Source organism: Bos grunniens, chromosome 10 (genome assembly GCF_055505025.1).
Source record: "Bos grunniens cultivar Pamir isolate PY7600 chromosome 10, Bosgru_T2T1.0, whole genome shotgun sequence".
Classification (NCBI taxonomy): domain Eukaryota; kingdom Metazoa; phylum Chordata; class Mammalia; order Artiodactyla; family Bovidae; genus Bos; species Bos grunniens.
This window is the reverse complement of record NC_141174.1, coordinates 88,795,208-88,822,560: the sequence shown is the minus strand read 5'-3', so window position 1 is coordinate 88,822,560 and position 27,353 is coordinate 88,795,208. Positions and strand designations below refer to the sequence as shown.

General features: G+C 48.6%; 1 protein-coding gene across 25 annotated transcripts in view; it reads left to right on the top strand.

The window, feature by feature from the left end:
- Positions 1 to 27,353, top strand: part of LOC147365309 (uncharacterized) — a 71,935-nt gene that overhangs the window by 12,801 nt on the left and 31,781 nt on the right. For 2 of the 25 annotated variants that reach the window (XM_086322887.1, XM_086322886.1), the window contains exons 1-4: positions 11,646 to 12,154; positions 12,443 to 12,627; positions 13,651 to 13,714; positions 16,727 to 16,836. In XM_086322887.1, coding sequence (XP_086179013.1) covers positions 12,545 to 12,627; positions 13,651 to 13,714; positions 16,727 to 16,836 — 257 coding nt within the window. In that variant the 5' untranslated portion in view covers positions 11,646 to 12,154; positions 12,443 to 12,544. The other 23 variants (XM_086322879.1, XM_086322881.1, XM_086322882.1 and 20 more) reach the window with 21 other exon arrangements.

The following is a 27,353-nucleotide window of genomic DNA, read 5'->3' as shown; positions in this document are numbered from 1 at the left end:
CTATTGAACGCTGAGGACTTTCGAATGACTACCAGTGAGGTCACTGGATAAATGGGAGTTCGAGGTTGTCTACACAGTTGTTTGCGCAGCACAATGCCTTGTTCTGTGTGCCTGTGTAGGCGCTTACTGATACGTGATTGTCTCCACTTGTTTCTAACCAGAAGGCATTTGCATCCTACAGCTGGCAGTCCTAAGTTCTTGGAAGGTGGTGTGCGCAGCTCCTGTGCTTCATAATATTCAGGCACCTGAGGACTGTTGGAGAAGTCCGTTCTGGTGGCCATTTGATGAGACTGGTTCTCCCCATTCATTCCTCAAACCCTCTCAGAACACTGTGCCAAGGGACCCAGCAGTGAAGGGTGCTGGGTCTGGACCCTTAAAGCCCTCAGCTGAAGTAGGAGCCGTGGACAGTAATCCTGACATGGTACGGTCAGGTCAGAGCAGGGACGGCCAGTATGCAGAACATTACCCAGCACAGGGGGGAGAGGGACAAGGGGTTGTGGTCAGGGATTTGGAACTCAAGGGCTGAGAGGGGACAGCACAGCAGGTTGCTTGACATCAGACCCAGTCAGCCTGAGGGGCAGGGGGAAAGGGGATGAGGAGGACCCAGGCTGGAACTGGTGGGCATCAGGCTGGAGCCTGGTCCTTCCATCAGCTTGACTCAGGTATGCTGGATTCCCATCCTGGCCCTGTCTTGTGACCTCAGTTTCTTCATCAGAACAGAGTCATTCATACTAGCATCTTCCTCTCCACAGGGAGGCAGGAGACCCCTGGGAGGGCGGAGCATGACTTTTGTCCAGGAGGCTGGACTACCGACTTCAGCAGGTAAGCCGGGCCCCAGCCAGTATAACCACTGGGGTTTGAGCCCACCACTCACCTTTGAGGAAGTCCCCGGCCCGTTTCCCGCTCCTCCAGGCCCAGATCCAGGCCTTAACTGGCTCTGATGACAAAACTGGCACCACCCTTCAATCATGGAGGATGCGTGAGAAACAGGAGCCAGGTTCCAGCCTCAGCTGAAGGAGCCAGCCTCTGGGGGTGGGTGTGTGTGTGTGCGCGCAGAGGGGTAGCTCTGGGAATCTGAACCCTAGAGGACCCTGGAGCCCCACTAGGGCTGAAAATCTCTGGGTTACAGGCCCAGGATCTGGGGCTGGATCCACTGACCCGTCCCCTTTCACAGACAGGCACGCGCCTAAGGCCTGGCCTTCACTGCAGTATCATTTTCCAAGTGTGCCTTCTCCTGGTGACTTTAGGGTTTGAGCACAGGCCCTGGACACACACTCAGTGCCCCCATACTCAGTTGTGCTAACAATGTTTTGTCACACACAGACACATGGACTTGTGTTCTAAGGAGGGTTACCAGAATTAGCAGATAAAAACTCAGAACACCCAGGTATATTTCAATTTCATACAAGCAACTTATACTTTTTTAGTGTAAGTAAGTTCCAAGGATTGCATAGGACATATTTATTCTAAAAATATTATTTGCTGTTTATCTGAAATAGAAATGAACTGGGCACTCTGTGTTTTCCTGGTAGCCCCACTCCAGTGGGGCACCTTCCTGGTTGTTCAGATATACTCAGAACCCCCCTAGACACACACTGATGCTGTAAGCTCAGTTACGTGGGGGGCTGACCTCTCTGCTTCTGCCTGGAGAGATGCCTGCCTAGCCTGGGCCCAGCATCACTGGCCAAAGTATCCAGGGAGGACTTGCAAGAGATAATGGCCTTGAAATGGCCTTGAGGAGTGAAAATGAAACATGGACATTGTCCCCCATCAAGGAGGCCAGGCTGGGAGAGGCCTACCGCTGGGCTCCAACGTCCATTAAGTTCCCATGAAGGGGGATGGGGCTGGCTCCACCTCACCCCGCCCCCATCCCCTCCCGCACCTCTACCCAGGTCCTTAGTATGGTAAGAGGGCTCGGGATCAAAGGTGGTGAATCTGGAGGGTGTTTTGGAAACAGACATGGCGAGATACGAATCCTCTGTCCCAGACCGAATCATCAAATCCAGGGCTTCTTTCGGCCCAGCTTTCCTCAAAGAAAGGCTGACAGCCTGCAGAGGGCAACCTCCCGCCACCGGGCCCGAGGCCCACCTCTCCATGCTGGTGGTGGTGGTTGGTGATGCGGTGAGTTTGGGAGATAGGTCAGGCCCAAGAGGAGGGCACCCACCCAGGTTTGAGGTTCTTAACTTGTCAGACCCATCACCCTCCTTCTGAAATAAAATACTGTGGACACCCCTTTTATCATCCTGAAAAGACATTCACAGATATTACAACCAATCCAGACACATAATTAAAAAAATAAATAAATAAATATATATATATATATATACTGCTCTAATTGTAAAATAAGGGAGAAATTAAAAGCTATTGAGAATAAAATAAAATGTATTTCAATCTGTAATGTTGAAGCATCACTACACTAGGAAGACCTTGGCATGTTTAATTACCCCTGGCTTTCGCTATAAACAGTAGCATTAAGAACGTGACAGGGGAAATACTGGTGGATAGAGGGGTGTTGTTCTGGTGAGTCAAATACCTGACATGATTTCCTGAAAGAGGAATATTTCTTGATAAAACTCCAAACTACACAAAGTATGCATGTTCCCTTGATTTATGTAGTAGTTGTGTATTCCTAGAAAACTCAGTGTGTGCTTTTCAAAGCTGTACAACACTGTGTGTTTATATGTAAAACAGAGTTAGGTTCTCAACTAGGAGATTTAGAGACAGGTTTTCAACCGACTGGGGACCTGGGACAATTTGCTGTTGCAGGACCATGCCCCTGCCCCACTAATAGTGCCCCACACCCCTTCAGTGTGCCAACACACACACATACCCACAACTCTATAGAACCCGTCCTGAAAGCAGTATCTGCTCCCTGAGGGCCGGCATTAGGAGGTCATGCAGGGAACCCTGACCCCCAGCCTCCCCAGTTTATAGACAGTCTCTGAACTCAGCTAGCCCTGGGGTCTGTGCTGAAGGCGGCACTTGGAGGTGGTTGAGGGTGGGAGAAGGGAAGCAAAGGATACAGGGTTGGCTCAGTCTCTAGGTTTCCTTCTCTCCAGGGACTGTGCTTGGAGCAGGTGGGGGAGGTGAGAGCCATGAGTCAAATCGTGGGGTCAGGGCACTGCAGCACCAGATCCTCCTTCTGAAGGACTCGTTGCCCCAGCTGTTGGGAACTCTGTCAGGTCTTCTGGGATGGCTCCAGCTGCCAAGAGATGCTTCACTAAGGTTATACTCCTTCCCGCATCGCCTGACTTACTGAGGCAGCAATATGAAGGGCCTACCTCAGCCCTACTCAGGACACCTCTCAAGGGCACATATGCTCCAGAGGCCCATGGCGTTGGCCCTGCACCACAGCTCAACTTCTCCTCTACCCACTCTTGTTTCCTCCTCTCCCTTCCACAGGTGTTGATCCCAGGGCCCTCCTTAATAAACACCTCAAACTCCATCTTATAGTCTTCTCCAAGAACCCAAGCTGTGACACCTGGTAATGAGCAGTGTTGGTGAATTGTGTGACCCAAGTCAGAGGAAAGGGGTGGGGGGCTCATGTCTGCTGGGAGCATCTGGGAGGGTCTATATTAGTCAGGGTTCTCCAGAGAAGTAGAACCAATAGAATATACAGATAGATACATAGAAAGATTTATTACAAGGGATTAAGTGAAGTCGCTCAGTTGTGTCCAACTGTTTGTAACCACATGGACTGTAGCCTAGCAGGCTCCTCTGTCCATGGGATTTTCCAGGCAAGAATACTGGAGTGGGTTGCCATTTCCTTCTTGCCTGATGCAATTGTGGAGGCTGAGAGGTCCCACAATCTGCCACCTGCAAGTCAGAGGCCCAGGAAATCCAGCAGTGACGTTCCAGTCCAAACCCTGAAGCCTGAGAACCAGGAGCATCTGTGTCCAAGGGCAGGCGGAGATGGATGTCCCAGCTTAAATAGAGGGAAAAGTCACCTTTCCCCGCATCTGTTGTTGTTTGTTTTCCTATTTTGCCCCTTAATGGGTTAGATGATGCTCACTGGATTGGTGAGGCATATTCTCCACTCAGTCTCCAATTCCAAAGCTAACCTCTTCTGGAAACACCCTGAAATAATATTTCATGAGCAATCTGGGCATCCTTTAGCCGTATCACATTTATACATAAAGTTAACCCTCAGAGGCCCCCAGAGGAGGTGGGAAATAGGTTGTCTAGAAGGATAGCTAGGACTTAGATGAGGAGGGAGAGAAGATTGCTTCAGCTGATCACGATCATCATCGATGATAATAATGCGCCTTTGTGATAGGTGTTTTATTTACACCTTTCACCTGTGTGGGGAGGTCTGTGGGGAAACGGTGAGGCATAGGGCACCACTGAAGCCCCCAGGGGCTCTGATGGAAGAGGGGCCTGGACTGAGTGGGAACATGGGCTTTATTTGGAAGGCAGTGGGGAGCCACTGAAGGCTGCAGAGAGGGAAAGTATGAGGCTGTTGCTGGCTTCCGAGTGAGATAGTCTGAGATCTGCCCAGGTGCACATGGGAGATGGCTGGGTGTGGGGGTGCGAGGAAGGGAGGATCAGAGACTGTGCCAGGCCCAGCCCCAGCCCAGAACTGAGCATGTGCAGGATGCCACTGGGCAGATGTGGACAGCTACGGGGTCCCTGGTTTTCCCCAGTCAGGGGAGGAGGGAAGCTTACCTTTTCCAGGGGATTCATCAGACCTGAGGTCCCCCCAGTGTCTCTCTGTGGTTGGCCTGAGGGGAGGGGCCAGGAGAACAAGGGCTGGTATATCAAGGTAACAACACTAACTAATGTAGCACAGAACACCCCCCAACACCCCACCCCCCATTTAAATGAATTAAGTGAAGTGAAAGTCACTCAGTCGTGTCTGACTCTTTGCGACCCGATGGACTATACAGTCCATGGAATTCTCCAGGCCAGAATACTGGAGTGGGCAGCTTTTCCCTTCTCCAGGGGATCTTCCCAACCCAGGTATTGAACCCAGGTCTCTGGCACTGCAGGTGGAATCTTTACCAGCTGAGTCACAAGGGAAGCCCAAGAATACAGGAGTGGGTAGCCTATCCCTTCTTCTGTGGATCTTTCCGACCCAAGAATCCAACTGGGGTCTCCTGCATTGCAGGCAGATTCTTTACCAGCTGAGCTAAGAGGGAAGCCTTAAGTGAATTAACCCAATAACAATGACTATGGTGGCTCAGAGGTTAAAGCATCTGCCTGGAATGCGGGAGACCGGGGTTCAATCCCTGGGTCGGGAAGAACCCCTGGAGAAGGCAATGGCAACCCACTCCAGTACTCTTGCCTGGAGAATCCCATGGAGGGAGGAGCCTGGTAGGCTACAGTCCATGGGGTCGCAGAGAGTCAGACACGACTGAGCGACTTCACTTTCACTTTCACTCTCATAATGGTAAAATGCAGGTGTTCTGGTTGGCTCGTGGTTCTTCTCCATGGTGACCAAGCCTCCTTCTAGCCTGTGGCTCCAGGAGCTTCTAAGTGCCTTATTGTCCCCTGTATTCAGTGGATGGATAGGGAAAGAGAGGACACACCTTCTTAACATCTGTGGCCAGGAAGGGGCCCACCACTTCTGTTCACATTCCACCGGCAAGAACCAACCATAGGGCCATACTAGATTCAAGGAGAGCTGGGAAATGCAGTTTGGGGTGAGGCAGCCACTTCCCAGGGGTGCCCTGAAGAGGGGGAGCTTGAGTGTTTGGTTGAAGGTGGCCACCTTTGACCCAGCTGGGAGAGGGCCTGGCAGCAGGAAATACCCTCTGTCTCCAACAGGCTTCTCAGAACACTTTCCGCAGTGAGTGTTGAGGGCACTTTGAGGCGCCTGTGGATGGGACGGACCCACAGTGGACTGGGTGGTTGTGGCTTGCATGGAGTGTAAACCTCGTATGCTCCATGGATGGTGTGGCACTTGGGGGCTGGTCCTTGTGGGCTCTGTGTGTTGTGGACCAGGGCTGAATCAGTTTTCCGTGGCTGTGTAGTAAATGATCACAGATTTAGCAGCTGAATCCACATGGATTAGCTCACAGTTCTGTAGGTCAAGAATCCAGGTGGGGATGGTTGAGTTCTCTGCTTAGGTTCTTGTAAGGCCAAATGAAGGTATTCAGTTCAGTTCAGTCACTCAGTTGTGTCTGACTCTTTGCAACCCCATGGACTGCAGCATGCCAGGCTTCCCTGTCCATCACCAACTCCCAGAGCTTGCTCAAACTCACATCCATTGTGTCGGAGATGCCATCCAACCAGCTCATCCTCTGTCATCCCCTTCTCCTCCTGCCTTCAGTCTTTCTTCAGCATCAGAGTCTTTTCCAATGAGTCAGTTCTTCACATCAGGTGACCAAAGTTTCAGTGTCAGCATCAGTCCTTCCAATGAATATTCAGGACTGATTTCCTTTAGGATTGACTGGTTTGATCTCCTTGCAGTCCAAGGGACTCTCAAGAGTCTTCTCCAATACCACAGTTCAAAAGCATCAATTCTTCAGCACTCAGCTTTCTTAATAGTCCAACTCTCACATCAATATGTTACTACTGGCCCATGGATTGGAAAGGGAAAAATAGCAATATTCACATATGATAAGATTGTCTATATAGAAAATTCCCACCGAATCTACAGAAAAGCTACTAGTACTAATATGTAAGATCACAGGATATAGAATCACTGTACCAAAAAAAAAAAAAAATATCCTAATACTGTATACTAGCAATAACATTTGGAAATTTAAGTAAATTTTTAAAAAGCATTCTCTACAACAGCACCAAAAACCATGAAATACTAGTTGCCAGACATATAGGCTGAAAACTACAATCCAGCAGGACATTTTCCATAGAAATGAAGATGTTGATTCTAAAATTTATACAGAAAAAAAAAAAGAACTAGAAAAGCAAAAGCAATTTTGAAAAAGGACAAAGCTGGAAGATTTGTACTACCTGTTTTCAAACCTTACTATAAAGCTACAGTAGGAAAGAAAAGAGAGGGTATAAAACTGATGTTTATTAGCTTTTCTTTCCTGTGAGATCATATGAGATAGCTTTGGGAACCTAAGACACAGGAGAACTTGCCGAGGGATTGGACAGGTGGCCTTGGCAGGTGGGGATCTTGGCTTGTGAGTCATGGACGGGTGATGCACAGATCTGAGCTCTGAATGACGTGATGTCACCAATACTGGCCTCCTGTCACGAGAGCAGGGGCTGCTGCTGCTTCCTGTCTGTGGGTCCTGTAAGACCCAGCTAAATGCGCAGTCCATAGTGAATATTCGTGGTTATAGATAAAAGGGGAAATATGTATTAACACATGCGTACTTTGTGTGTGTGCTGATTATCTTGTGGAGGACCATTTCTCTGCTGCTTTTCCTACAGCCTAGATAGTAGAGAACTAACCCAGTAGAATGATCATTGAGTATGCGTAGGTTCTCTGTGACGGGCCAGAGCGAGAAGCTGCTGACTTCAGGGAGGAGGAATGCAGCCTGTCTGAAAAGTGCATGATTATGGATGGAAAGGAAAAGGCTGCATTTTTTCCTAGCAGAGAGCTGCCAGGAGTGAGCACACGTGTGTCTGTGTGTGGTGGGGGTGGGTTTGGGGGGTAAGGGGCTGGATTGTGTGTGTGTAGTTGTAGGAACCCAGGAGAATGACATTTTAGTCGCTGAGCTCCAAGTCAACTCCCAAGAAACTTTTAACTCAAAGACACTGGGTCTCACTTCCTGCCGTATTCCCACTCACTGGCTGGCTGGGGCAGGGTAGGCAGTGCTGTTAGGGCTTCTGTTTCCAGTGTCCCTGCCAGGCTCTTTGCAGAGGCCACCTGAGGCTCCTTTTAGTTTGTGGTTCTATCGTTCTCAAGGCCCAGCCTCCATCTCGAAGCTAAAGTTGACTGTTCATCATGTCTCAGCGGTGGGAAGGGTAGAAGATGTACCCTTTCCTGTTGAGGGCAGATGAAAGCCAGGCCCATCACAAGTGCTTACACCTGTGAAGCCAGATCTCAGTCCTGTGGTTCCACCCGGCTACCAGGCAGACTGGGAAAGGGTAGCCCCCAGGAAACGAGGAGAGAGCTGTTAACTTGGAGACTAATGCTTCCAAGCTAGTGCTCGGAAACAAGGTAGAACCAACAATGAATAGACAGGATTTTAGGCAAAGCAGAATTCACCTTCGCGCATGGGGAAGGTGAGGCAGGACTGGGCTCTCCGAGAGGAGGAGGCAGGCCTTCCAGTTGACTAAGCAGGAGGGCCCGGCTTGGAGGCGGCCTAACTTATTAGCAAGAACTAAGGCGGCAGTGATGGTCATGGTGCCGCAGAACAAGCCCGGCATTGGAGCCAGATGGCCTTGAGTTCAAATCCTGACTCTGTGATCAAGTGTTACAGGTTGGACTGTAAACTGGATCAATCTCTATCATAGATTGTTTGGCCCTATCTTTCAAAACTACAAACACAGCAATTCTACTTGTAGGAACTTATCCTACAGATATACTTGCACATGTGTGAAGCAACAAATATATGCAGCTATTCATGGCAGCATTATTCTTTTTAAAAGCAATTTATTTATGTCTGTGCTGGGTCTTCACTGCTGCACGCGGGCTTTCCTAATCGTGGTGAGTGGGGCTACTCTTGGTTGCGGTGCGCAGGCATCTCATTGCCGTGGCTTCTCGTTGCGGAGCGTGGGCCCTAGAGTGCTGGCTTCAGTAGTTGTAGCATGCAGGCCTAGTTGCTACGAGGCATGTGGGATTCTTCCAGACCAGGGATCAAACCCATGTCCCCTGAACTGGCAGGCGGACTCCCAACCACTGTTTCACAGGGAAGTCCTGCAGTATTATTTTCGTAATGGTAAAAGATTGGAATGGACCCAATTCGATGGATTCAAGTGTCCATCAATATAGGCTTGGGTAAATAAATCATGATATATTTATGCAATGGAATACTATGTGGGAAAGAATGAATTTACTTTCTTATGTATTAATATGGTAAGATCTCTAAACTATATTGTAAGTGATAAAAACAAGACACAGATCAATGTATATAGTTGACTACCATTTGGGTAAAGAACAAAAACAGGGAAGGATAGCTACCTGTATATATCTAAATGTGTGTATATGTATTTTTTCGTATTTGCTTGGATATGCACAGGAGATCTTTGAATATGCACATACAAGGCCAGAGGCTTCCAGGACAGAGAACTAGGTGGCTGGGAGCCAGGGCTGGGAGGCTGACTTTTTATTGCACTCTTTTATACATTTGGAATTTCAAATTATGTGAAATGTATTATATCTTTCCCAGTCCTGCCATTTTGTAGCTATTGGACTTTAGGCAAGTTACTTGGCTTCTCTGGGCCTTCTTTTCCTCTTCTGTGAAATGACGATAACACCACTGGCCACCTAAGGATCATCAGGGCTGCCTGGCACAAGGGTGATGCTCACATATCACTGTCCAGCAGCTCAGTCCTGCCTGGTTCACCTGCTTACACTTGCGAGCTGCCACCCAAGACTTGCTGGTGTTTGGGAGATGCGGTGAGCAGCACTTGCCAGCTGTCCCCACATCTCCCTGACATAACCAGCCAAGATGGGAGGCTCAAGAGGAAGAGTAGGTTTAGGGTGCAGAGCATGAAGTTAGTTCTGGTTAGGCGAAGTATTAGCATATCTGATGGAGCTCAACCTCTGGGCTGGTGATGGAGATCTATGGGTCTCCAGGCTCTTCCACTTACAAGAGATAATAATTGTAGTAGGGATAAACACTAACATTTTTCAAGCATGTACAGGCATTATCTCACCTTCAGCAACCCTTCAAGGTTGACTAATATTATCTCCAAAGCTACCCAGTTAGGAAATGGTGGACTAGATTCCAACCCAGGTCTGTCTGAACAGGACCTGGGACCCAGATTTACAGCAGGTCGGCAAAACCAGTAACTTTTGAGGCTTCCCTATTGGTCCAGCAGTTAGGAATCTGCCTTCTAATGCAGGGGACGTGGCTTCTATCCCTGGTTGGAGAGAAAAGATCCCGCGTGTCTTGGGGCAGCTAAGCCTGTGTGCTGCAACTACGATTGCACACAAATAGATAAATATTTAAAAATCAGTAACTTTTGGGTTGGCAAATATTTTCCATAAATAATATTTTAGACTTTGTGGGCCATACATCTGTTCTAACTTCTTAACTCTGTCGTAAAAGCAGCCACAGACAATTCATAAATGAATGAGCATGGCTATGCCCCAATAAAACTTTATTTAGGGACACTGACATTTGAATTTGATAGAATTTTCACGTCATAAAATTATTCATCTTTTGATTTCTTTTCCCCAGCCATTTAAAATGTAAATCATTCTTAGCTCATTGGCTGTACAAACACGTAGTATGAGTCTTAAGTTGTAGTTTGCCAATACTCCCCGGACCCCACTCCTCTAAATCCTCTGATAACAAAAAAAGGTCCCTTTGGAGGCCTTGCCTCCTGGAGGCCAGTGGCCATGATGCTAAGAACTCTCCCTCACTGCCTGCATGCTTGTCTCCAGAATAGAAGTGCAACAGACAGGACCTGGGTCCTGTTCCCTGGCAAGTCCAGCCTTTTGAAGACCCAGCTGCTTTTTAAATGAAAAACACACCTTCTCAAGGGTCTGACCCTGACAAGTCCAGGATCCGTCTTGGGGTAGGAAGCGGGGGCAAAGTTTGACCGCCAAGGCTGCCCCTCTTCTGTCCTCCACCGGTTCCAAGCCTGCCTCTAGGGAAGTGCAGATGGGGCCAGCTCGGTGGGGTCAGGGGCTGTGGATCTGGGGGGAGGCAGGGGAGACTGGGCTGCTGTGGGGGTGGCCGGCAGTGTCGCCGGGGGCCTTCCTTCTGGGAGGAAGAAGGTCAGGAGGTTTTCTCCAAAAACCCACCACAGAGTGGGGCAGTGGGGCTCAAATGAGCAGGACTCCTGCCTCTAAAGAAACTTCTTTTGAAGAGAGTTGCTTTTCTCACTGTTCTCTGTTTTGGGGCTGGTCTCCTTTTCTTAACCCTTTTTTCTGCCTCTCCTCTCTGGTGCCCTCCCAAACAAGGCCTGACTCTGCTGCTCCTGAGTCTGCTCAGCCAGCTCCCTCCACCTGGAGGCCCCGTTCTCCTCGTCCCACCTGAACAACACTCTCCTTTCAGATCCCACCTCCTGCTCTCCCTCCTGGGGCCAGGGTTGGTCTGGGAGCGCACAGTCCTGGGTGTCAAGTGTAAGGACCTGATCTTACAAGAACTGCTTCCCAGACTCAGGGCTGCCCCTCTGCCTGGAGTTCAAGACCTTCCATGATCTGTCTCAGACTTTACTCCCACTCAAACTGCCCTCGACACCCTCAGAGCGTTCACAGCCTACCAGGAGAGGGAATACTTGAGCCAACTCCTGTCCAATAAAAATATATAGTTTAAGCCACAGGTATCATTTTAACTGCTTTATGGCCAAATTATAAAAGTAAAATGAAGCAGGTAGAATTAACTTTAAAAATGTATTTTCTTTAACCCATTAATGAGATATTTTATATTCTTTTTTCCCTACCATATCTTTGGGATCTCATATACATTTTACACTAACAGCACCTCTCAGTTCGGACTGGTCACATTTTACATTCTCAGTAGCCGCACATGGCAGGTGGCCCCCATGTTGGACAGCTCAGGCCTAACTTAACCCTGAGAACTGCATAAGTAACTACAAGGTAAGGGTAATAGAAGGCCCTATTGGAGGTTAAACTTACGGAGCTGCTTCTTTTTGGCACTGATTTCTCAGAGAAGAGGGAAGTGTCACATTTGCCAAGGGGAATCATGCTTGTTGGAAGCTCCATGTGCATCTGAGTCCTGCGCCCTGGGAGGGACAACCGAGACTCATCCAGCAAGTGGGGGATGGTCAGCACTTTGTGTGAGAGGGTCAAAAAGGAGAAGCTATGATGTGGGTCCCCGGAAGAGAGCCAAGTGGCTTCACTAGGGGCGGAGTTTCTGTGGGCCATTCATGACCAGGAGAACAGGGCTGTGGGCTCTTGGCAGAACCCAGCTTGGAACCAAGCTCTGCCTCCCTTTGGAGTCCCGGCTGAGGGCAGCAACTCCCTGTGATGGGCGGCAGGAAATGGTTCTAGAAGAGTGTCTGAGCTCTTTCCTGCTCTTGTCAGCACCTCTATCCATTCTTTTCTCTCTCATGTCCCCTCCCTGTCCTGGCTCTGGATCACTCTGGACACTCTTCACAGGTGAGTGCCCCACTGAAAAAGCCTGTTTCTGTGGTCAACATGTACACACTGCTCCATTTAAAATGGATAACCAACAAAGCCCTACTGTATAGCACAGAGAACTCTGCTCAATGTTATGTGGCATCCTGGATGGGAGAGGAGTTTGGGGGAGAGTGGATACATGTATATGTATGGCTGAGTCCCCTTGCTGTCCACCTGAAACTTTGTTAATTGGCTATATTCCAATATAAAATTAAAAGTTAAAAAAATAAAAGGGAAGAATAAGCCTGTTTCTCCTTGAATACCCAGGCTCTGGTTGGCTCTGGAGGACATCCCTCAAGAAGTGCTGGCAGATGTTAGATTCCCGCCACCTGGAGGCCTGACCTCACCTGAGGGCATCCCTGCCTGTCCATGTCTTTTGACTGGGTGGGCAGCCCTGCCTACCTCTCTGCAGCTTCAAACACCAGCCGCTTCCACTCAGAGACACTCAAAATGTGTGTGAGTGTGTGAAGGGGGACTCTGAGACTGAGGGTGGCACTGGGAGCCGTCTGGGGTGCAGGGTCAATGGCGGGGCTCTCCAGGACAGGTCTGGTATAAAGGGTCATTCATTCCTGACAGGTGTGTGTGGGGTGCAGGGCCTGGCCAGGGCCAGCCAGAGCTTTCAGCAGGATTTAATCAGGGCTGAGTGGGCCCCCCTGAAAGCCGGGATTGTATTCTATCAGAGGTCACTGTTTCATGAGCCCTGTGGGGATACAGAAAGACCATAGAGCAAGAGGGCACCTGGGTGACCAGCTGCTCAGGGTGCAGCCTGCTCAGGTACAAGGGCCTGGTGGAAGGAGGAAATGGGTTTGGAGGAGGGTCGGTCTATGGGAATTAGCACGTTTGTAACTCAGAAGCTTGCTGAGCCTGACACAGGCTCTTGGCTGATCAGTGCCCGAGTGGGTATTCCAATCCCTGGACAGTGATGCAAATGTACTTTCTCAGTTTTTCTATCCTTCCTTCGAGGCTTTGTTTGATGGAGTTTGGGGACTGGAAGGGAGGATTTCAGGGTGTGAGTTGAGCAATGTGGCTGGAGTAAGTCTCAGGCTAGCGATTCAGTGAACAAGAGATAGAAATGATTTTTTCTCTGATTCTACGTACTCTCCGTTGGAAGCCATCCGTGGGGAGCGGATGTAGGGGAGGGGAGTGGTAACAATTGGTTCTCAGGTGGTTTGAGTTCTTCCCTTTTTCCGCAAGGGGTGATCTCACTTCCATCAAGCAGCAATCTCCTGACTTTAGTGCCTCTGTTGGGGCTGGAGAAACATTCTGCTGATTCTGAGAGTTTGCTGGGGCCCAGAAACTTCTGTGAGGTGCTCACAGCTCTGTCTGTCTGACATGCTCCCCTAGGAATCCCCTTGCTGGAGGGGTTCCCCTTAGTGCCTGGGTGCTTAGCAGCTTCCCAAGACATCTTGGATCTCACCATTTGTTTCCATTGTTTTTCTTCCCTGTGGCCCTGGGGCTGGGGCCTGGGTGAGCAGCGAGGGAGGTTGTCCTCTGGACTCCTGGGAATTGACCACCAGCATGCGCTGCTCCGCTGACAAGGTAAGGCAGCATGTTCTGAGGGTCCTTGAGGGTCAGCGTGGCCTTTATTCTCTTTCTAATAGAACAGGTCACACACTGCTCTGATGTCACTAGTTAACTGCATCCCCTGGACCCTGGGGGTTGGTGGCCCAGCTCTGCTCTGGAAGTCCTGATCAAGCCAGGGAAGAAGGGCCAGCTGGCTGCCCTGAAAGGGAAGGGCAGTCCTGGTTTGCCCAGACTGCAGGGGGTGGTCACTGGGATGAAGGACTCTTGGTTCTAAAACGGGGGCATCCTGGGTAAAGCGAGATGAGATGTCAGCCTTTTTCCCTCCGCTCTCACTCCTTTCCTCTCCCTCCCTTCCCTTTCCTCAGCCTGGTATTACTGGCAGGAGGTTGGGGGTAAGGGGGACAGGGTGAAAAGGCCCTTCATTTCTGTGCTCTATGCTTGGGATACGGTGCCAGGCAGACAGGCCTTGGAAGTTGATTTGGGGGGATAAGACTGCTGGGTGAGTCCAGCTTCAGTCCTCTCCACCCCGAGTAAGAGTAAAGTTTGTTTTTGGTACCTCCTGCCCCCATGCTTGGAGCCTGCCAAGCCTGGCCTCCATGGAAGGTGGTCCTATGGATCAAATGGTGGTCCTGGGTCAATTCCCAGGAGTCCAGAAGACAACCTCCCTCGCTGCTCACCCAGGCCCCAGCCCCAGGGCCACAGGGAAGAAAAACAATGGAAACAAATGGTGAGATCCAAGATGTCCTGGGAAGCTGCTAAAGGGCTTATGGATCAACAGGGCCCATCCTTTCTGACTCAACCCATGAGTCCAACCAGCCTCACTGCATGAAGCAAACTGAGGCCCAGAGACGGAGTATAGATTGTCTAAGGTAACACAACAAGTGATGATCACCCAGCAGGCATTAGATGCCTGGTCTCCTGGCTCCTCACCAGGGTGTCTTGCCCCTTCTCAGGGTCCCTCATATTACTAAGTACTCTTCGTGTGGAGTATCTCCTCCTCCCAGCCCCTCTTACCCAGCACCCCTCAGCTTCCTGAACTAGCAGCACTTGGCCCCTCAGACTTGGTGGGACCCCAAAAACATGGAGGGGGTAGCGATCAGCTGTGGCTCACCTCTGAACTGCTGGGGACACTATGTGGGTCCTGGTGCCCCACAGGGTCAGGGAGTTGGGGAGTGGCTGGGGTACTTGAGAGTATGTGTAGAGTCTGGGTTCCTGATGGGTGTGGGGTGTGAAGCAGAGTCATTCTGTTTAGTGGGGTTGCTAAACAACTAAACATTTTGTTTACTGCAGTCACTAGGCACTGCAGAGGTTCTCAGACTTTAACACCTAAGACTTTCAATAATAGTAGCAATGACAGGAGTAATAGTAAGGAAGGATTTCATCTGTGGGTGCTGACTCTTCCGGGCTCTGTTCTGAGTGCTTCCGGTGTGTTTAATCCGAGCAACGGCCCTGTGGGGAAGGAAGCAGTGTTCCGAGCATCTGTTGTTTGGCTGGGCTGGGTCTTCGTTGCTTGTGCAGACTTTCTCTAGTTGCGGTGAGCGGGGGCTCCTCTTTGTTCTGGTGTGCGGGCTTCTCATTACGGTGGCTTCTTGTGGAGCGCGGGCCTAGTTGCTCCGTGGCGTGTGGAATCCTCCCAGCCCAGGGATTAAACTCAAGGATGACCATTTTATAGCTGAGAAGACCTGGCAGAAAGGGGTCAACACTATAACATGGTCACTCCCCTGACATCAGGGCAAATAAGACCCTATTGTCAGGAAACTGAAATAGCTTGAAAGGTTTTCTCCTAAAATTTAGAGCAGAGTGACAGCCATTTTAGAGCATTGTAATTCCCATCTTTGACAATTTGAATTTAAAAACAGGTTTTTAAACAACAACTGTTCTCCACTAAATCTTAATTAAATGCCAGGGGAAGTGATGGCTCAGTATTTCCTGGGACGCTTGGATGAATTGCCCCCAGGGGGCACTCAAGCACCACCTGGGCTGGTCTGCAGGCCCCTCAAGTAGCGCTTCTCCTAAGGAGTGGGAGAATCCTTGGGGGCCACTGAATTCAGCTCCAAAGTGTGATTCCTCACCCCATTAAAGGAGGCTCCTTGGGAGGGTCTACCACTGCCGGGCATGGTGAAGGATGGGCTTAAGGAATTTGTGTGCAAAATGATATGAGGGGATAAATAGAATACAGTAGGTCCCCTGCATAGAACAAGTTCTATTCTGAGAGTGTGTTCATAAGTCCAATTTGTAAGTCCAGCAAAATTAGCCTAGGTATCCAGCTAGCACAATCAGATGTATATTATTGTATAGAATTGTAATAGGTTTATAATGCTTTTTGCACAAATAATATGTACATAAAAAACAAACATAAAAAATAAAAGTTTTAGTATGACAGTACAGTGCCTTGAAAAATACAGTAGTACAGTAGAGCAGCTGACGTACGGGGGATGCCATACACGCTTGCACCTTTGACAGTTTGCAACTTGAGGGTTCATATGTAGGGGATATATATATACATTCTTAGAGGGTTCAAGGTTTCCATTAAGTATCACAAAAAAGGCTGGTACTCCCTCACAGTTAGAAACTCTGCTCTGGGCACCAGAGTCCCAGGGCAGGACACTAACTCCTGGACCAGGGCTGGTCCCTGGGGCATCCTCTAGACAGGGCGGGCAAGGTGAATTTTTCTGAGCACCCTGAGAAAAAGCCAGTGGAACCCCCCACTCTCTTCCCCAAAAGCGGAAGCTTGCATAAGACGCACCCTGTTCCTGTTGCTTTGCCCAGCCTGCCCTGCCCATGGGGTGTCCAGACCCTGATCTGGAGGAAGGAGAAAGCCCAGTCCAGATGCTTACTTGCCCAGCATCTTCACCTTCTTTGGCCTCAGTTTCCTCACCTGTAGAATGGGGATATGAGTATCTGCTTGGTCAGATGGTTCTGAGAATCAAAGGAGAGGACTCTCATGGGTTGGGGGCTATTACCCCTGCAGGGCTGGCACTGGGGAGCCTTTTGGGCCATTCTCAACTGATGCTTCTTTTCTTCCAGGGAAAGGGCCCTCTGGCCCGCACAGCATGGATATGGGCAGAACGGTTTTTCCTAACTAGGCCTTCTGGGTTGCAGCAGAACAGCATGTGTCTGCTTCTCAAATGTAACAGGTAGGTATTGGGATTAAACGAGAATGTCAGCTCCACCTGAGTAGGAGTTTGGTTTGTTTTGTCCACTGCGTCTCCTCAGGGTCTCAAACATTATCTGGCAAATAGCAAGTATTCAGTAAGTATTTGTTGAGTGACAGATGGGGCCATGGGGAGGGGGCAGCCAGGCATGATCCAGAAAAGTGTGGGGAGAGGCTGTATGTAATATTTTCTCACTCAAAGGCCCAGTTTCAGCTCTGCCACCCACTTTCTGGGTGACCCTGGGCAAATCCCTTGTCCTCTATGGACCTATTTTCCTCTCTGTAGAATGGATTGGCCCAGGGGGTCTCCAGGCTCCGTCTGGCTCTGAAGCCCTGTGCATTGGTGGAAAGCATAACCTGCTGTGTCTTGAAGGCAGGGTTTGATAGAGGGCAGAGGGACCTCAAGGGGCTGCTCTGCCCTGGGGTCGTGACCAGGGGGTACTCATCCTATGGTGAAATCGGATCTAGGGCTCGGAAGCTGGGGGCCATGGGCAACTTTCCACGGCCACCCACAGGAGCAAGTGTTCCCGCTCCTGTCCCCAGCCCTTCCTGCTGCAGGAGCTTCCCCTGCTCAGCAAGAGGAAGAGCTACAGACACTCCTCCTTTCTCAGTTTGTGGCTATAAGTCAGGACTCCCTGATGCCTGCTAGAAACTCTAGCTGGGACCCTCCTCCACCCCTGAGCCCTTCACAGCCCCTGGACCCCGGGAAGACATGGGGTGGACACCATGGAGCTTTTACGTAGCTCCGTGTTATCATAAGCCATTGAACACTAAATCTGCTGCTGCTTCCCCTTTGTCTTCTCCCCTGAATTTCTTCTGGGAGTGAGCTAATGGTTACTTTTAGCTATAGCCTGATACAAAGACATATCTAGGCCGACTTCCCTGGTGATTCAATGGATAAGACTCAGCCCTTCCACTGCAAGGGGACTGGGTTTGATCCCCTGGCCAAGGAACTAAGATGCCATGTGTAACATATATGAGTGTGGCAAAAAAAAAAAAAATCCCCCCAAAACAGACATGTCTAAGGAATATAATTAGTGTTTTATTATCTAATTTAAACAATGAATTTTATCAGCAACAGAGCACATATTTTGTTGTACTGGTGGCCAGTGGACTATTAAAATGAGATTCCTTGTGTCCCTGTGAGAAGTTCCAATATGTTGTCCCCCCAGCCCCAGAACTGCACTGCCTCTAGCAACCCCTGAATTCATAGAAAGCACAACCCAATTGCATTGAAAATTACTTATAACCAAAGTAGTAGGTGCTTTTGGGTGAACATCACAGAATTATAGGAGATTTTTTTTTTTTTAAGTGAAATCTGTCCTCTTGCCTCTTACTGTCTAACACTAGCAGCTGAGAGTATCATTCCAGACATTTCTGTGCATATGTCAACTATGCATATGAACATTTGTAGAATTTTTTTGTATAAATAAAATCATAATCTATGTACTGTTCTGCAACACGTAGACCCTTCCAAGCATGTGAGCATGTGAGACTTTGTCATTGTTTGCACGACCACATTAATGGACATTTGGGCCCTTTCCAGTTTTCCATTTTTGCAAACACTGCTGATATGACACTTTGTACCTAATCTTTGTGCAGGTGTATGAATTTATCTGCAAGGTACCTTTCTAGAAGTGGAATTTACTGAGTAAAGAATATACAAAGTGAAATTTTTGTACATTTACGTGTTCACAAATGTAATGTGTGTGTAATTGCTTGTTTCCCCACAATATGGGCAGGATCTCTTTCCAATCCTTATTTATCTGATTGTTGAGAGTTGTATCCCAGTGTTTAAAATTTGCTTTTTTTCAACTGTAAGTGAATTTGGACATCTCCTCTAATATTTATGGGCCTTTTATACTTTTCCTGATATCCATTGCCCACTTTTAAGTTGTCTGTTTCTTAATGATTGTAAAAGTGCTTTACATATGAAGGATATCATCAAAAGAAACTTTGACATGTTATCAGATCAGATCAGATCAGATCAGTCGCTCAGTTGTGTCTGACTCTTTGCAACCCCATGAATCGCAGCACGCCAGGCCTCCCTGTCCATCACCAACTCCCAGAGTTCAGAGACTCACGTCCATAGTGTCAGTGATGCCATCCAGCCATCTCATCCTCTGTTGTCTCCTTCTCCTCTTGCCCCCAGTCCCTCCCAGCATCACAGTCTTTTCCAATGAGTCAACTCTTCACATGAGGTGGCCAAAGTACTGGAGTTTCAGCTTTAGCATCATTCCTTCCAAAGAAATCCCAGGGCTGATCTCCTTCAGAATGGACTGGTTGGATCTCCTTGCAGTCCAAGGGACTCTCAAGAGTCTTCTCCAACACCACAGTTCAAAAGCATCAATTCTTCGGCACTCAGCCTTCTTCACAGTCCAACTCTCACATCCATACATGACCACAGGAAAAACCATAGCCTTGACTAGACGGACCTTTGTTGGCAAAGTAATGTCTCTGCTTTTGAATATGCTATCTAGGTTGGTCATAACTTTCCTTCCAAGGAGTAAGCATCTTTTAATTTCATGGCTGCAGTCACCATCTGTAGTGATTTTGGAGCCCAGAAAAATAAAGTCTGACACTGTTTCCACTGTTTCCCCATCTATTTCCCATGAAGTGATGGGACGGGATGCCATGATCTTTGTTTTCTGAATGTTGAGCTTTAAGCCAACTTTTTCACTCTCCTCTTTCACTTTCATCAAGAGGCTTTTTAGTTCCTCTTCACTTTCTGCCATAAGGGTGGTGTCATCTGCATATCTGAGGTTGTTGATAGTTCTCCCGGCAATCTTGATTCCAGCTTGTGTTTCTTTCAGTCCAGCGTTTCTCATGATGTACTCTGCATATAGGTTCAATAAACAGGGTGACAATATACAGCCTTGACGGACTCCTTTTTCTATTTGGAACCAGTCTGTTGTTCCATGTCCAGTTCTAACTGTTGCTTCCTGACCTGCACACAAATTTCTCAAGAGGCAGATCAGGTGGTCTAGTATTCCCATCTCTTTCAGAATTTTCCACAGTTTATTGTGATCCACACAGTCAAAGGCTTTGGCATACTCAATAAGCAGAAATAGATGTTTTTCTGGAACTCTCTTGCTTTTTTGATGATCCAGCGGATGTTGGCAATTTGATCTCTGGTTCCTCTGCCTTTTCTAAAACCAGCTTGAACATCAGGAAGTTCACGGTTCACATATTGCTGAAGCCTGGCTTGCAGAATTTTGAGCATTACTTTACTAGCGTGTGAGATGAGTGCAATTGTGCAGTAGTTTGAGCATTCTTTGGCATTGCCTTTCTTTGGGATTGGAATGAAAACTGACCTTTTCCAGTCCTGTGGCCACTGCTGAGTTTTCCAAATTTGCTGGCATATTGAGTGCACCACTTTCACAGCATCATCTTTCAGGATTTGGAATAGCTCAACTGGAATTCCATCACCTCCACTAGCTTTGTTCGTAGTGATGCTTTCTAAGGCCCACTTGACTTCACATTCCAGGATGTCTGGCTCTAGGTCAGTGATCACACCATCGTGATTATCTGGGTCGTGAAGATCTTTTTTGTACAGTTCTTCTGTATATTCTTGCCATCTCTTCTTAATATCTTCTGCTTCTGTTAGGTCCATACCATTTCTGTCCTGTATCGAGCCCATCTTTGCATGAAATGTTCCTTTGGTACCTCTGGTTTTCTTGAAGAGATCTCTAGTCTTTCCCATTCTGTTGTTTTCCTCTATTTCTTTGCATTGATCACTGAAGAAGGCTTTCTTATCTCTTCTTGCTATTCTTTGGAACTCTGCATTCAGATGTTTATATCTTTCATTTTCTCCTTTGCTTTTTGCTTCTTTTTTTCACAGCTATTTGTAAGGCCTCCCCAGACAGCCATTTTGCTTTTTTGCATTTCTTTTCCATGGGGATGGTCTTGATCCCTGTCTTCTGTAGAATGTCACAAACCTCATTTCATAGTTCATCAGGCACTCTATCTATCAGATCGAGGCCCTTAAATCTATTTCTCACTTCCACTGTATAATCATAAGGGATTTGATTTAGGTCATACCTGAATAGTATAGTGGTTTTCCCTACTTGGTCCTCCCAGCCACTGCCCCTTGACACGTTATAATTACTGGCAAATATTTTTTCCTTAATTTGTTTATGTTTTATTGGTTTGGGTCCAACATCTGTATAGTAACAGGTATCGGCATCCCTTTCATGGAGTACTGGCGTCTTGCCAAGCTGCATTTGTAATACTATAATCCCAGTGTCTGAGGAGATCCTGAATCCACATTTTGAGATTGAGGGGAGAAAGGGTTTTCCCACTTGCAATTGAAAAGTGAGAGCTTGTCCTTTGCTAGGTCTGACATTTGGAGGGAGATAAAGGTAGCCGAGAGACAGCTTGCTGTGTTGGAGAGCCAGCCTGGACCTTAGTGCTCCTCCCAGCTGTCCTGTCCTCCCTCAGCCTCAGTTTGTCTAGATGCAAAATAAGGAGGGTTGAATCAGTTGGACCCCAAGATCACTTCCTGTTGGGAATTTCCTGGTGGTCCAGCAGTTAGGACTCTGTGCTTTGACTGCCAAGGGCCCAGGTTCAATCCCTGGCATGGCCAAAAAAAAAATCACTTCCTGGTTTAATATTTGATGATCTGTTCATACATGATTTGACCTCAGGTTGCTTTCCCATTTGGGATCCATTTCTGGTCCTCCATAAAAGGCCGTAGTAGGACAGGGTAATGAGTAAGGTCCTTTCTGGCACTGAGGACTCCATGGCCTTCACTTGTAGAGTGCCAGCCTTCACTGTGCCTCAGTGGCACCTGAGGAGCAATCAAAAGCATGGATGCCCAGCCGCACCCTGCCCCAGGAAAATTAAACGGGAACTCCTGGAGGTGGGATTTTGATAGCTTTTAATGTTCCCAACTGACCAATGCACCATATGCCTGGGGTTTCCCTGAGATTCTGCATTTCCCCTGAGCTCCAGGCAATGCTGACGCTCTGGGTTCAGAAACACACTCACACTAGGAGGCGGGCAGCACCAGCATCCCCGGGAAGCTGCTTAGCAATGCAGAGTCTCATCCTGATGCCCTTTGTCTGGCTTTCTTGAGTGCTTCTGCACTGCTTGTGTGAATATACTTATTCTCAAAAGCAGGGTTTTGGAGGTTATATTGTTGTATTTTCATTTTGATAATTCATCGAACTATACACTTATGATCTTGCCAAGGAGAAAGGACAGGACAGGGGTAGGTCATCCTCAACCCCAAAAAGGATCAGGAGCCCTGATGCAGCCACACTCTGCAGTAAGGGCAGCACACATAGGGCATTATTTGGGAGTCGAGAGGATAATGCCGTTGGGTGCCTTTGCTCTTTCTTTTCTTTCTCATTCGTTTTCTTTTTGAAGTACTGTTGATGTACAATATTATATAATTAGCTGTTCAGTCACCAAGTCATGTCTGATTCTTTGTGACCCCATGGACTGCAGCATGCCAGGCTTCCCTGTCCCTCACCATCTCCTGGCGTTTACCCAAGTTCATGTCCATTGCATTGGTGATGCCACCCAACCATCTCAACCTCTGTCACCACTTTCTCCTTTTGCCTTCAATCTTTCTCAGCATCAGGTTCTTTTCCAATGAGTCCGCTCTTCACATCAGGTGGCCAAAGTATTGGAGCTTTAGTTTCAGCATCAGTCCTTCCAATGAGTATTTAAGGTTGATTTCCTTTAAGGTTGACTGATTTGATCTCCTTGTGAGATCAAGTCTCCTTGTGAGATCAAGTCTCCTTGATCAAGTCTCCAAGGGACTCTCAAGAGTCCTCCAGCATCACAGTTCAAAAGCATCAGTTCTTAGGTACTCTGCTTTCTTTATGGTCCGGCTATCACAATAGTACATGACTATTGGAAAGACCATAGCCTTTATTATAAGGACCTTTGTTGACAAAACAGTGTCTTTGCTTTTTAACACACTGTCTAGGTTTGTCATAGTTTTCATGCCGAGAAGTATTCATCTTCTAATTTCATGGCTATAGTCACCATCCGCAGTGACTTATGTAAGTTACAGGTGTGTAATAAAGTGATTTATAATTTCTAAAGGTTATAGTCCATTGAGTTATTATAAAATGTTGGCTATATTCCCTATGCTTTACAATACATCCTCGTTGCTTATTTTATACATAATAGTTTGTACCTCTTAGTTCCTTACCCCAAATCACCCCATGCCCTTCTCTTTTGCTTTTTTTTTTCCTTTTTGTCATGCCATTTGACCTGTGGGATCTTAGTTCCCTGACCAGGGATTGAACCCTGGCCCTTGGCAGTGAAACTATAGAGTCCTAACCACTGGACCACTAGTGAATTTCCAGCTTTTGCTCTCTTTCTAACACAGAAGAAGGAGGTGAAGGGATCACTCAACTACTAAAGAGTACCCTGGGCCTATGGGTGTTTAAAGTGGTTCTTGAGTGAGCCTCAGTTTCCTCATCTGTACAATGGGGCTAGTGATGCCTCCTTCTCTGAGTTATTCAGTTTTAGGTCAAATGACACTCCAAAAGCAGTTGGCCTGGCACATAGTAGGTGCTCAAGTCAATCCAGTCCAGCCCTAGGTGGGGGTTTACCATGAAACAGATAATGGCCGGATCTTGGTGATGAGTCATTCATTACCCTTAGTGGTGTCAGATGGACCTGGTTTGCCCCTCATTATTGTAGGAACTTAGATGAGTCATTTCATCTCCCTGCACTTCGGTTTGCTTGTTCGTCAGTGCAGACAGTCAAGCCACTTTGGCAGGGTTGTTGTAAGGATTAAATGAGGTCACACGTGTAAAGCGTGGAGGCCTGTTGCAGGCCTGGAGCCAGCCTGAGTTCAGGCTGTGGGTAGCCACCTCCTCCCACTCTGGGGGAGTCCTGGCTTCAGAGAACACTGTCCCCTTTGACTCTGCCGGCCACCGCGGTCACTATACCACAATCACGGAGTGCTGGAGAGCAAATAGCTCCTGTCAGGCCTGGCCTTTTTCTTGGCTGCTGCTGCTCTGGCCAGCCAGGTTTGGGTTGGCGGGCAGGGTGAGTAGCTTGGCTTTGATGTAAGCTGTACTGAAGCTGAGAAATGGGGGCGTGGGGATCCCAGCCTGCCTCAGTGACTCAGGGCCAGCTCCTAGTCTTTTCCCCAGAGCCTGGCAGAACCCTGCTTGGGGCCAGTAGAGGGAAGCAACTTGGCACCAGGGGGTCCTCATACCTTCCCTAAGACATAGGTATCTACTTTATAGATGGGGAAACTGAGGGGATTACTCCCTAGCTCTGGTGACCACCAGGCTGCATGGGTGGACAGAAGTGCCTCCTGGTTTGCTGTGGATCTGAAGGTCCAGCCCATTCCTTAAGAGTGGCCTGGTCTCCAGGAGACACCCCCTGCCCCATTTAAATGAGTATGTCAGGCCCCACAAACAGGTTTCCTGGGCATCTGATTCATGCCTGGCCCTGAGGCTGGCCAAGGGAGCAAGGAGGATGCACCAGACATAGCCTGTCTCAGGCACAGGTTTGAACTCCAGCTCCGCCACTGGCCAGCTCCAGGGGCAAGCCCCTCTGGGCCTCAGTTCCATCATCTGTAACATAGGATGTAGGGAAAATTGAAGTACTTTCTGTGAAAAGTGATTTTTAAAACTGTACTGTTTATGCAAGTGAGGGATTATTAACATTCTGAGCTAAAACCCCAGTCTCTGTCACTGAAGAAAAGCTCAGGAGAGAAGGGATGAAGGGCTTTGGCAGGTCACACAGAAGGGATGTACTTCTAGTCAAGAGCCTGGAAGGGGCAGAAGGTTACTCATTTTTCAGAGGAGGAAAAATGGGCCTTAGACAAGGGTTTGCCCAAAGACTGGAGAAGCAGGAATTGACCCCAGCTCTTGGTGGGAGTCCCTAGCCTGGACTGCTGTGCAACCCTGGGAAACGGCAGTAACCTCTCTGGGCCTCAGTTTCCCCCATGCCAATCACACAGAGGGACTGCTGGGGGTGTTTTTCTTCTAAAGCATTTGTGCATCATCTGGCTTCTCTGACTGCTCTGGACAAGGTGGTCCCAGGTCCTTAGGAGGTGAGGAAGGCAGTGAGAACCCCAGCAGACCATGCCAGGGTGGGACCCAAGGCAAGGAGAGAAGTCCAGGTTGCAGGCACGCAGGCCCGAGGTGGGCAGGAGGAGGAAGGGGAGGAGGGAGGGGACTGTTGCCAGGCAGGAAATGTCTGCTGGCTGGCATCAGGCGTGCTGGAGCTAGCATGCTTCCTGTAAGCAGTGCGCACGAGCCTAGTGACCTCACCCCTCAGACATTCTGGGACAGCACCCCCAGTCCAAAGAGGCTGTCCCATTGTCCCCTGGAACAGCAAACGGGCGGCAGCGCCGACCTCTCGGCATCCAAACAACGTCCATTCATTCATCCGTGTTTACCAAGCACCCACTCTGGGCAGGCACCGTGCCAGATACCGGCACGCAGAGACTTGGGAGCCAGGGCAGTGGGCTCACATTTTCCAGCTGGGCCCCCTGTACCTGGAACGGGCGCCAGTCTCCTTGCATGCTCTTTGGATTGGGACTCTGAAGTGGTCATTGATGAGCAAGATCCTGGAGAGTGTGTCAGCCTTGGGGGCAGCAGGAAGATGACCCGTGAACATTGATTTGGCCCCAGTGGTAGCCAAGCACTGCCTCTGTTCCAGGTACAGGGGGCCCAGCTGGAAAATGTAAGCCCACTGCCCTGGCTCCCAAGTCTCTGCATGCCAGTGTCTGGCACGATGCCTGCCCAGAGTGGGTGCTTGGTAAGAAGGCAGGAGGCAGGGTCTGCATCTATTATCTCATTTACTTGCCCAACACTGAATAGGCCATCATCCTCATTTATAGAGATATAGCCTCAGGTGAGTGACCTTGCTTCAGGTCACACAGTTCAAAATGGTTTCAGCCAGGATTCAGATCTGGTTCTTTCCTAGGCACCAAGACCTCAGATTCTGAAACTAGTACCCCTGAACCCCTGACCTGGACCCTCAGTTGGAAACCACCCATTAGCCTAGTGGCTTTGGGCAAGTTGCTTGGGCTCTCTGAGCCTCGGTTTTCTTATTTGTCAAGTGGGGCTGAGGGCGATTAATTCGTAGGATGGCTGTGAAATTTAATTGGGACAGTGGATGTGAAAACAAAAAACAACAACAAAAAAAACTTGTTCACTGGCTGAGGCAAGTGGCTTTAGGAGACCTCATCATTCAGGGGTTTTACCTCTCAGACTTCTCTGGCCACAGAGGACTTGGAAAACTCCCAACCCCTTCCTCTGCCTCCAGGTCTAATCACTCTGAGTCATCAGCCAGAATTGACGGAGTACATCCCAGTTTGCTCGATGTATGGGCAGGGACAGATGGGAGGAATGAGAGGAGAAGGCACAGATGAAGAACAGGATGCTGTGGCTCTGTCCCCTTCCTCTCCTCCCTCAGGAGTCTGAGGATCTTGAGGGGTGAGGAAGGACCATTCTGTATGAAATAATGAGACCAGTACAAGCCACCATAAAGACCTTTTCTGCTCCCATTTCACTTCATGAAGATATCTCAAGTCTTCAGTCATTTCACAGAGGCTCTGAATTGCTAATATTCTCCCCATTTTGCAGATGAGCAAATGAGGAAACTGACACTTGGTCAGGTTTACTTGAAGCCCCTGAGTTAGTAGGCAAGTGGGATTTTAGTCTCTGCTAGTAACCCTGACTCCTCTGTGGAGACTTCCAGAGCCAGGCAAGGGAGGGGGAAGGTCCTCAACAGAGAAAAGGAGAAAGTCTTGCTTTTTACAGCTGTGCAGGACTCTTGCAAAAGCCTTGAGGCAGGTGAGATAGAAGCCACCAGAATAAAAATCCCTGCAGATGTTTGTCCCTCTCCTGCACCCTCCAGAAAGGCCTTCATCCCATCTACCCTAAAACCCTAGAAACCTCTGCCTGCAGTTCTACAGCCTCACTTGGGCTGATAACCTGGTTTTCTGTGGAACTCACCAACCTGGGGCTGTCTACAGGTGCTGGGGCCCTGATAACGGTCTTGGCTACCACCATTAGCTTGATGACCTTGAGCCCATCACGCCTCTCCAAGCCTCAGTTTTGCCATCTGTTGAACAAGCTTATTAATGAATGTTGTAACTGGAAGGTTGCAGTGGGCATAACCTGGAATGGCTGGCCCAGCAAGCTTCTGAAGTTGACTTCCATGCTTCCCTCTCTCTGGGAACTTCTCCCTTCTCTTTTTCTTCTGCTGAGAGATGGCATCAGATAAAAGGGAGACAGTTTGAGAACTTGAGAAGAATCCTAGACGTTAGCTGCTGATAGCTGAGCTTAAAATCCATCTCTAGGGAATTGCCTGGTGGTCCAGTGGCTAAGAGTCCATGATTCCTGTGGAGGGGGCACCGGTTTGATCCCTGGTTGGGGAACTAAGATCCCACATGCCGCCTGGCCAAACAAAACAATCAATCAAAACCTGTCTCTCCTTTGTACCAGCCCTGATCAAGTACGTTGCTTTTCTGAACTGCAGTTTGCTCCTCTGTAAAATGGGGATATAAGG